This window comes from Chamaea fasciata, unplaced genomic scaffold, assembly GCF_029207755.1.
Source record: "Chamaea fasciata isolate MVZ Bird 193981 ecotype frontalis unplaced genomic scaffold, bChaFas1.0.hap1 SCAF_28, whole genome shotgun sequence".
Classification (NCBI taxonomy): domain Eukaryota; kingdom Metazoa; phylum Chordata; class Aves; order Passeriformes; family Sylviidae; genus Chamaea; species Chamaea fasciata.
In genome coordinates, this window is record NW_027094113.1 from 3102165 (window position 1) to 3112650 (window position 10486).

The 10486-nt window shown below is 61.6% G+C and overlaps 1 protein-coding gene across 1 annotated transcript; it reads left to right on the forward strand.

Annotated features, from left to right (window-relative positions):
* The first annotated feature begins 4265 nt into the window (after positions 1-4265).
* Positions 4266-9853, forward strand: MISP (mitotic spindle positioning). Its single transcript, XM_066205812.1, has 5 exons — positions 4266-4326; positions 5784-7900; positions 8326-8537; positions 8934-8972; positions 9244-9853. The coding sequence occupies exons 2-5, from the start codon at positions 5902-5904 to the stop codon at positions 9328-9330; spliced, it is 2337 nt and encodes a 778-aa protein (XP_066061909.1). The 5' UTR covers positions 4266-4326; positions 5784-5901; the 3' UTR covers positions 9331-9853.
* Positions 9854-10486: the final 633 nt, after the last annotated feature.

Genomic DNA, 10486 nt, shown 5'->3' on the forward strand with positions numbered 1-10486 from the left:
CTGTGGTATTTATTAGTGACCCCCCTCACCCCACAGTGCGCCCACCCCACCACGGCCCGGCCTCATCCCCACCTGCCACCGGCACCGGGGCCTTTCCCTCTGTCACCGACATTGTCCCACCCGCCCTCGGAGGATGGAGCCGCCGGGCAGGGGATCGGAGGACGACACTGTGTCCGTAGATGACTCCCCGGGAGCCGCCACCAGCGGGACCCACTCTTGGAGCAGCCCATGGTGGGCATCGGACCCAGGCCTGTGCCAGCCCTTCCCTCTGTGCCTCCATCATCCGCTTCTCCAGCAGGGAAAGGCCTGGGTCTGTTCCCTGCTGGCTGCCCGTGGACATCTCTGTTCCATCTCATGTCCTCATCTCTGCGATCCTGGGCTCCTCAAGCCCTCAAGGACGGAGCATGTCCAGGCAAGGGAAGGGCATCGAGGGCAGTGTCCCCTCCCTGATACTCAGCTGTGGTAATGGTCGGGGCCACGTGGGGCTCCTGCAGAGCCAACCCAGCCTGTCCCCAGGCCTGCTGTGCTCCTCCTGGGCTCAGCTCCACGTGTCGGAGCCCCTCGCTCTGGTGCTGGCAGTGACAGCCATTCCTCTGTCTCAGCTGCCGGCCAGTGCCACTGGGCTCTGCCAGCCGAGGGGGCTGAACTGTGCTGTGGCCAGCGCTTGTGTCCTCCTGGGGCAATGCCAGCCAGGGAAGGGGAACTTGGGGGGGTGGGGGCAGCCTTGTGGGGAAGGAATGGGATGGGGGTCCCGTGTTTCCTCATGGCAGCAGGCGTATGGCCCAGCATCCTGTCCCCTTCCTGCCTCTGCCACTCGGCAGCAGCAGCTTTGCAGAGCCACGTTCTGGGGTCCTAGGCTGCAGCATTGGATCCCCCAGGGGAGTGGGGCAGCCCAGTTCACCCCAGTACTGGCACTGGGAGCTGCCAGGGGTCTGGTGTCCCACAGAGGGCAGCCTCCCTGCTGCCTCCACTCTGCATCCCAGCCCTTCAGTGGGGATTTCACCACCAGCACCAGCGTTTTCTCCCCACTGAGACCAGCTGGGGCAGGCGGGGTGAGGGGGGGGGGGCGTGGTTTTTGGTCCCCAGTGCCCACATCAGCTGCCCCTGAGCTGCAGCAGCCGGGCTGGCAGTGCCCAGATACTTGTCCAGGAGCTTTGGGCAGGGTGCAGCCACCAGCGAGGGACTCTTGTTCAAGTGTGAGAGGGTTCTTTCTGCTGTGAGGCTGGGCAAGTCCCTAGGGATCCCCCAAAACATGTGAAGCAGCATCCACACTGTCCAGCCCACCAGGACACTGGTGGGCAAGCAGCCAGGGATGGGGCTCAGCTCCTCCAAGGATGGCCCTTCCTTCCCCCACATTCCCCTTGTGTGAGCAGTGACACCCACCCTGTCCCCATGACATCCCAGTTGTCCCCCAGGTACCACCCAGGCTGCAGTTTTCCCCCCCCAGTAGAGTCATCGCAGGGCTGAGGCGGGGAGGGCTCATGGTGCCACCCCTGTCCTGAGCCCCAGCCAGGCACCCACAGCCTCTGGGAGAGGCGGGACTGGGGAAGGGGGGCTTTGGGAGGGCACTGCCAAAGGGGGGCCTCTCCTGCCCCATCCACCGTTGGGGATCGCTGGAGCCCCATTGCTGCAGAGCAGGGCACAGGCTGGGTGCCACAGGGCATCTGCCCCCATGGTCCTGGGGGCAATGTCACCTCTTGCCACCCCCCATCAGGGACCACCCACCCCATCCCACCCTGGGCCCTGCAATCCCCGAGCTGGGGCTCCCTCCTGCCCTTGGCACCCCCTGCCCCTCGGTTGGCTTTGACCCCCAGCCCAGTCTGGCCCTTGGTGTGGCAGGGAGCAGGACCAGGCCCCCGGGCTGGGGCTGGGGTGTGAGAGGAGTGGGCGGCGGGCCCGGCATCGTCCCCACCCCATCCCACAGCCCCCCTGTCCCCCACCCGGCTCTGCTGAAGTGCACTTCCCGTGCCCCTGAGCTTTTCACTTGTGCCGAAGCCGTTTGAATTCCCTTCCCTTCCCCATCCCATCTCCCCCCCCCCTCCCCCCCCGTTGTTTGTAAAACACCCAAACCGAGCAAATAAACTGTGTGAACATCCAGCCTGGAGCCACCGATGGGTGGGAGGAGGCTGGGCGGGGGATCCTGGGAGGATGGGGATGGAAGGTTTGGGATGGGGATGTTGGGGTGGGCTCTGCTGTTTCCTCATTGTATGGGCAGAAGGTGTGGCACTCAGGATGCTGGGAGGAAAGCAATGAGGGCTGATGCTGCCCAGGTAAAGGAGTCATGGCAGCCCGGTTTTCTGGGTGCCTCCAGGTGCCATCACCACGTGGCCATGGGTCTGGCTGCTGCAGGTCCTGCTTCTGCCCAGGGCCAGGATTCCAGGGCTCTCTCCTGGGGCAGTGGGGCCTCAACCCTTCCCGGTGCCAGCCCGGGTGCCAGCACACACCCTGTGGCGGGCGTGGAGTGCTCCTGGCTCCTTGGCATCACCTGTGGACTTTGGCTCAGCCCCACGGTAAAACAGGCTCCGCTCACCTGCCCGGAAACGCAGAACGGCCTGGCAGCCGCAGCACGCCGGCGTCCCCAGGCCAGCCAGTGCCAGCCAGAGCAGGAACGGGGACACCAAGGGGCTCACAGGGGGTAAGTGGGACCCCCAGCACCTGCAGCTGGGGCAAGCCAGGGTCTGTCTGACACCAGCGCCGTGCTTGGACAGCAGTGGGGCCGGGTGGGGCTTCCTGGCAGGAGTAGGCTTCACTGAGAGGAGAGAGTACGAGGACAGGGATGTCCCGCCTCAGTCACCAACGCAGGGCTGAGCGTCCTGGCACAGCATCGCCTGCTTGGCTGTGACACCCCGTGCCAGGAGGGAGGGCAGTTCTGGGCACTGGCAATGTCGCTCATTCCACTGGGATCCAGCCAGATCCAGGCACCGAGGGCACCAAGGACACTTTGCCACAGTCCTGCCTTTATCCTGGCATGTGCCAGAGGTGTCCAGACAAGGCACAGGGCCGTGTGTCCCCAGCGAAGGAGGAAGCTGCCCTGCTATGAGGAGCTGGGACCGGCAGTGCCAGCCAGGGCTGCTGTGGCACTAGGGCACCCGCCTGTGCAAACACGGGGTTATCAGTGGGGAGGCCCCGTGGTGTGGCAGGAGAGCCCAGGTTGCTCCTGGAAAATTCATTCGGGCCCTCCTCTGGGGCTAACAGGCTGGGAGCAGAGCCAGAAATCCAGGTTCTCGTTGAAGCTTCAGGGCTTCTAAGTGCCCTGAATGGAGCAGCAGAAAGCGCCTGGAGCGAGGTCTGTGGCTGCATGGCCACACCACAGTGCTGGCGTATTGAGACACGGGCACGTTGGTGCATCGGCACATGGCTGTGTTGGCACGTTGGGGCATCAATGAGTCTCACGGGTTGGGGCCAAGGGCAGCCCCCCCGAGCACGGGATCAGCTGCAGAAGAGTGACGACAGCACAGGAATTTGGGGACAGGGCACTGAGCCCAACGTGGTTCTTGGAATTTCCCACAGCTCCCTGGTGCTGAGCTTATCAGGGCCTTGCAGCCACCCTCCCGCACCCCCCACACCCCACTGCTGCCACCCTGGCCCCGCCTCGGCAGACACAGCTCGGCTGGGTGTCCCGTGTGACCTCCCCGGAGCATGGGGACCCCTGCCCTGACAGCTCCCTGGACAGTAAGTGCAGCGTGGTCGGGGGCAAGGGCAGCACCAGGCACTGGGGGGACGCTGTGTCCCCCTGGCCTTGGAGGGACACGCAGTGCCCACGGTGCCCACGCAGGGATGGTGGCAGTGAGGGTGTGCCGTGAGCGCTGGCGCTGTCTGGGGTGGGCAGCAGAGGGACAATGGACACGTGCTGGGATGTTCGTGCGGATCAGCCGGTCTGGGGGCAGCCCTCGGCTCAGGGTGGGCACAGGGTGGGTGCACTGCAGCTCTGTAGCCCTCTGCAGAACCCTCAAGATGGGGGGGACCCTGAAAGCACCCCCGATGTCTCCTTATGGTGGGGGTCCCAGGCCAGACTAGTGGCAATGTCATCTGCTCTGCCCAGCAGTTCCCACGGTGCTTGGCTGGGCCACAGGCAGCCCAGCATGGGGGAGGCAAGCCCGGGACCCCCGAGCCCCTGCAGCCCCACAGCACCAGACGGAGCTGAGGGAGGTAGAATGTTTTGGGTGCAGCTCTGGGAGGGGCCGTTCCGCTTGCGTGGAGCCGGCCGGGAGCTCTGATAACAGCCCAGCTGGTTTCTCTGTCCCTGCTCCCCTCCCGCACCGGCCGCCAGCGCTCCCCGGTGAGGGGGGTCCCCTTCGAGCCGGGACTTCGTCACCCGCTAATATGGTAAGAGGCGTGGGCAGATGGTTTTCATTATCCAGGCCATCAGGGGCAATAAAAGAGCAAGACTGAATCACGGCAGGGGAATTAACAGGTAAATTCAGCCGGGTACAGCTTCAGGCAGAGAGGCTGAGCCACCAGGGCTGGGCACAGGGCTGGGCAGCAGTTCCAGCGGAGAGGCATCGCCTGGGGCTGGCCAGGATGTCCCAGCTAATGAGACCCACGTGCTCCTGCCCCAGGAAAGGTTTAAAAAGCTCCTGGCTGGGCCCCAGCCCCGCTTGCTTTGTGGGAAGATGGTGCATCCTGGGAGGGCTGGAGGTGGGCAGGGGAAGCTCGGTCACCTGAATCGCTACGGAATGAGGAATGCACAAAGTGCTCTCATCCTGGGGATGAGCCAAGATGCTCCGGATGCAGGGAAGACCGGGCACCTGCCTCCACCTGGGCGAGCCTCATCCTGACTTATGCTTCCCAGTACCACGGCCCCCAGGCTCTGGTCTGCCTTTGCTATCACCGTGGCCTTGCTCCAGTTTTGCTGCATACTCCCAGGAGGCCTGGGAGTGAGCGCCCAGAGGTGACACACCCTGACCTGCTAGGGCTCACAGGAGTCCAGCTAGGAGCACTGACAGGTGACAGCAAAGCCATGGCTAAGCCTCAGCAAATAGTGGCAGAGGATGTGGTGCTGGCTCCAGGCACACCCAGCTTGTCTGCAGGTGACGTGTGTCACCAGTTCTGCAGCCAGGGATGGCATCTGCGATGGGGTGGCAGCCGCTGTCTCATGGGGGACCCACCTGTGCTGCCCCTCCCTGTCTGGCACCCACTGTTCCAGCCGGCTCTGGCCCAGCCAGCACTGGAGGATTGACCCCGAGGTTGGGGCCGCTCACTCCTGCCCTGTGTGCCAGGGTTAAAGTCCTCCTCGTTTTATGAGCCATGAAACCATTTTTATGACCCCACTGTTTCTAGAGCTGGGCTATTTGGAGGCTCCTTTCCGTAAATGGCACAAGAAGATATTCCAGGCGGGGGTGGCCCAGGTGCTGGCACCACCTCTCCCTGCCAGTGCTGCCCGGAACTGGAGGTCCCTCCCTGCCCTGTGCACGTGGAGAGGCCTGAGGCCATCCATGCCCTGAGCAGCGCCCAGCTGGATGTGGTGTCACCAGGAGCTTGGCTGAGGTCTCGCTGCCTTTGTTGGTGCAGGCAGCACTGACTGCCTGTGACAGGTTTGGCTGTGCTCCCTCGGAACCCGGCCAGGCTGGGGGACAGAGGTGGGGTGGGCTTCTGGGCTCTGTGGCAGTTCCTATTGGGAATGGTGCTTTGTGCTCTGGCTGCTCCTGCCCCACCTGGGGCAGGCTGGTGTGACAATTTCTGTCCCACGCCAAGGACAGTGGTACCAGGCTGGGAGAGGGGCTGCAACTCAATCTCTGCTCCTTCTGCTGCTCTTAATGGCTACTCTCCCCTCCTGCTTGCAGGGCCAGCCAGGTCAAGACCCTTGGCCTCTGCAGAGCTGGGACTCTGAGGGTGACCTCGAAGCTGAGCAGTGGCCCCTGTCTGGGACAAGGTTGTCACAGGGGTGACTCTTCCCAGGAGATGGACAGAGTCACCAGGCACCTTGTGTTCCAGCTTCCACAGGCCTCGCACAGGCACGACTCGCTGACAGACCTGAGGGCCAACAGTGATGATGATGTGTTTGGCTCTGCTCAGCACAGCACCCAGAGGGTAGAAAATGGCTACAGCTGGAAGAGGAGGTCCCAGTCACCCTCGTATTTCCTGGAGGGTGAAAGAGATGTCTGGACCCCATCTCCAGACAGAGAGTCCAAGCTAGAGGTGGTGAGATCAGGAAGCCTGTATGACCTCCGGGCTTACAAGGGCGAGAGGAAACCCTCGAAGCTCTACGATGACGAGGAGCAAGACCTGTACAGGGTCCCTCCACCCAACATCTCACCTGAGAAAGCTAGGGAGCTCGAAGATGAGAGGAAAGAGGTCATCCGGAGCCAGGTGATGAGGAAGAGCTCCACCATCGCGGAGAGGTGGAGCTCCGTGGATGAGCTGAGCTCCATCAGCACCGGTGTGGGCAGCCAAGGTGAAGGCAGGCACACAGGCAGTGTCCCCACCAGCTTTGCCATCTGCTTTGACAAACTTTCCCCAGGCAGGGCGGCAACACCTGTTGACCCTGAGAATATTGACACGGAGCAGATCAACTTCTCTGCGGCTCGGCAGCAGTTCCTGATGCTGGAGAAGACCAACCCAGACTCATTTTTCAGCCCAGGGAGGCAGACCATGTCCCCAAGGCCAGAGTCAGTGACAAAAGTTTCCAGGGAAGAGTGGTACAGCCCTGAGATGGCCACGAAGTCTACAAGAGACTATAGCAGTGCTGGTGCATCAAGCCAGAGCAAAACAGACAAGAGCGTTTACCAGGTTTATAGTGTGCCCTTACACAAGACACCAGAGAAAGAGGAGGTTTATGCTTCCAGAAAGGCTCACACGGAAAGATCGTATCCCATTGGGAAGACGTCCATCCTGACCAAAACATGGTCCAGAGAAGACCTGGACTCTGGCTTGGGTGAGATGTATAACGAAGCCACAGCAGGCTATGCCAGCGATGGGAGCACATCTAACGAGACCTTCAATGTGGATCTGAGGGCTGGCAGCAATGGGCTGGGCAAGGAGACGAGGGTCAGCAACGAGACACCCATCGAACGGGAGATCCGCATGGCGATGGAAAGGGAGGAGAACCTCTGGAAGGAAAGGGGGATCCAGCGGCTGACCTCCAGCAGCGAGCTGGTGGAGATCCAGACCAAGCCTGTCCTCAACATTCACACATCTCCCGGCCCAGGCAGGAAAGGGAAGGACAGAGGCCGCGCTTCCCTTTACGTCCAGAGGGAAATTGAACAGGAAACAAAGCGTGAGGAAGATCTGAAGAGGCAGGGGAGGCTGCTGGGGGCGTATGACAGGGGGACACAGCAGGAGCTGGAGGAGCGCAGGAGGGTGTTCGAGCAGGAGGAAGCCCCCTCACAAAAGCCCACTCCCCTGAAGCGGGCAGAAGAGAGGAGGAGCTGGGTTAAAGAGTTTGTGGTGGAGCAGCCCTCGAGCCCCAGCCCCACGGAAGACACCAGAGCTGGAAGAAGCATTCCCAGCTACACAGCGAGCATCGCCCACTTCCAGCTGTCCCAGCCGCGCTTTGCTGCCAGCGAGAGGAGCCGGGAGCAGCCCTTGGTGTCCCAGCACGCTTCCGCCAGCGCCAGCAAATGGGGGAACGAGGATTCCTGGGGAGGAAAGCTTCCCGGCTCCACCCCAAGCCCCACCAGCACTGCTGTCCTGCCCAGAGAGTACTTGTCCCTCTCCTTCTGGAAGCCCAAGGTGTCCTTCGTGGAGGACATGGGGACACAGAGCCCGCTGCGGAGGGAGGACGGCCGGGAGGAGCAGTACCGGCTGCGGACATGGAAGCCCCAGACATCGGCTCTGATCGAGGAGGAGATCCGGAGTGACCTGCAGAGGGAAGAGGAGCTGCAGGAGCAGCGGCGGCGGCTGATGGACACCTACAGTGATGGTGTTCCCCAGGAGGGCTCCCGCTCTCGGCACAGCTCTGGTAAGGGAGCAGAGGGACAGGGTGGCAGAGAAATTATTTGGTGGGTTGCCTGTAAGGACTCCTGTGTGCTGGTAGCAAATTGTCCAGCGAGAACTTGAGACCAGCACACTGGTGTCAGCAGAATTGCTGCTGAGGAAGGGATAGGCTCTGCAGGATTCCAGAGCTGCTCACGTCTCAATGAGTTTTTGTGTCACGTTACAGCAGCAAACAGGACTGGAGGGGCTCAGGAGGACCCAGCTAATGCATTTTACCCCTTGTTCCTGCAGTCCCTGGCTGGGGCCCAGGCATGGGGTCACAGCTATGACCAAACCTGCTAGACCTGCTATGGAGGCAGGTTTGGGGCAGGGGCCTGACACTCCTGTGGGTCTCCACCCCTTGGGAGTGGAACTGAGGTCTCTCATCCCCTGATGGTCTTTCTCTCAAAGCTGCCTCAGGTGCCAGTGGCAACTACTCAGTGTCTGGGTCTCCTGCCTCCTCTCCTGCCTCACACCAGACGGGGATCCTGGGGCTGATCTCATCCTTCACCCCGCTGAGAGTGACCACTTCCTCCCAGGGCAGCGCGGAGACCCTCACCCCTGACTCGTCACGTTCCAGCCCCTTTGAGGAGCGGAGGAGGAGGGTGAAGGAGGATGGAAAGGTGAACATGCCCACTCTGCTTGTGCCAAATAGTTGGGGGGGCTTGGAGCCCAGGGGAAGACTGGTGGCTCTGGGGCTGGAAGTGGCTGTTCCTGACTCTCACCTGGAGCTTGAGGTCCAGGTGCTCAGCTGAGCGGGAGACCTGATGGTGGTGTCACCATCAAGGGGCCATGTGAGCCCCACAGACAGCGCTTGCTGTTCAGAGCTGCCAGCACTGGGTGGGACTGGAGAGGAGCAGCAGCTTCCTCCTCTGTTCTCCCTACCCCAGGGACGGCTTGGCTACATGTGCTACCTTCCCTTGACTCTCCTGTGCCCCTGCTGAGAGCCAGATCCGGCTGCCTCTGGATATTCCTCTGCCAGGTTGCCATTATCTAATCGTGTTTTCCTCTTTCCACAGTACGCAGGCATTGAACCCGTTGACAAGGTCAACACAGAGGTAAAGCCCTTCATGAAGGCGGGAGTTCTGCTCACACTGCCCTGACACCTCCTGCATTCCCCATCTCCCCTCAGTCCTGGAGGCTTGTGGGATGGACAGGGGTGGACAGGATTGCCCTGGCTCCCATGGGGCCACGGGCACCACTTGGGTGGACACTGAGTTGGGCAGAGCTGGTTGGGGAGCTGGCAGGGGGAGCGGGGACAGTTCTGCAAAACAGATCATTATGGAAGTCTCTTTTTTGTAAAGATGCTGCATGTTCTGGTCTCTGCAGGTGGTGGAAAGCACCCGAGTGTTTCGCCACAAGAGCCTCATGGCCCAGCGCTGGGAGGCTGGACAGTACGTCCGGGATGAGGACTGAGGGACCCCTGGGTCGGAGGCTGGCCCTGTTCACAATCAGCTGATGCATGACTTAAATAATCAGTTGCCATTGCAACAATCAGAGACATGAACCCTGAAAATCCATCTGGTTTATTGTTAAACTGATAATCCTTCCACGCAATAGATCTGCTTCTTCCTCCTCCTCCTCCTCCCTGTGGGGTGGAGGAACACTTCTTTTTCTTAAGAGGGAAAAAATTGGATCAGTATCTTTTTAATCACTTCTGCCTGGAGCCAGCCAGGTGAAATCACCCAGTAATTCACTTTGCCCCTTGGGAGCTGTGTCTCAGGCTTACGAAAAAAGCTGTATTATTTCTCAGTGGTTTTAGGTTTTTAAGTACTGTGAGGCTGAGCATTGCCTTGGGGGTACCTGAACTGAGGCCTCTGGATCAGTGTTGCCGTGGGACTTGGGAATCAACATTGGTTTAACTCCTGTGATCCATGGAGATGCAGCAATGGAATATAAAAATATATATAAATGCTGTTTATTTTGCTAATTTATTGAAGAGTTGTTATACTCTGTCATTCTTCCAGGTCAGTTCTGTTCAACTGCTCCACTGGTTTTGCTTTGCTGCTTCAGAGGAACCCCCATGGTTGGGATGGGGGGCTGGGGCCGGGACCTTGCGGGGGCTGCGGCTGAGGGGTCCCAAAGGCTGCTGGGCTGGGGGAGCGCCGGTTTCCCACCGGGCGGGCCCGGGAGCACCCGGGGCCGGCGGGAGGAGTCCCTGCGCGGGGCGGGGTCGGCACTGGAGGGTAGCACCGAGGGATGGCACCGGGTGGGCTTTAAAGTCCCGTTCGATCCCAAGCGCGCTGCGGTCCCTGCCCGTTCGCCCGCCCCCGCTAGGGGGCTCCCAGACAGCGCCCGCGGGGTCCGGTCCGGTCCCGGTACCGACCCCCTCCGCAAGCGCTGACCGGGCTCCCGGTACGGATCCGCCGAGACCCCGGTACGGTCCTGCCGGGGCCACGGTACCGACCCCCTCCGCAAACGCTGACCGGGCTCCCGGTACGGATCCGCCGAGACCCCGGTACGGTCCTGCCGGGGCCACGGTACCGACGCCCTCCGCAAACGCTGACGGCGGTCCCGGTGCGGACCCGGGCCGCGCTCGGCGGGCGCTGACCGGGGTTTCCCCGGTGGAGCC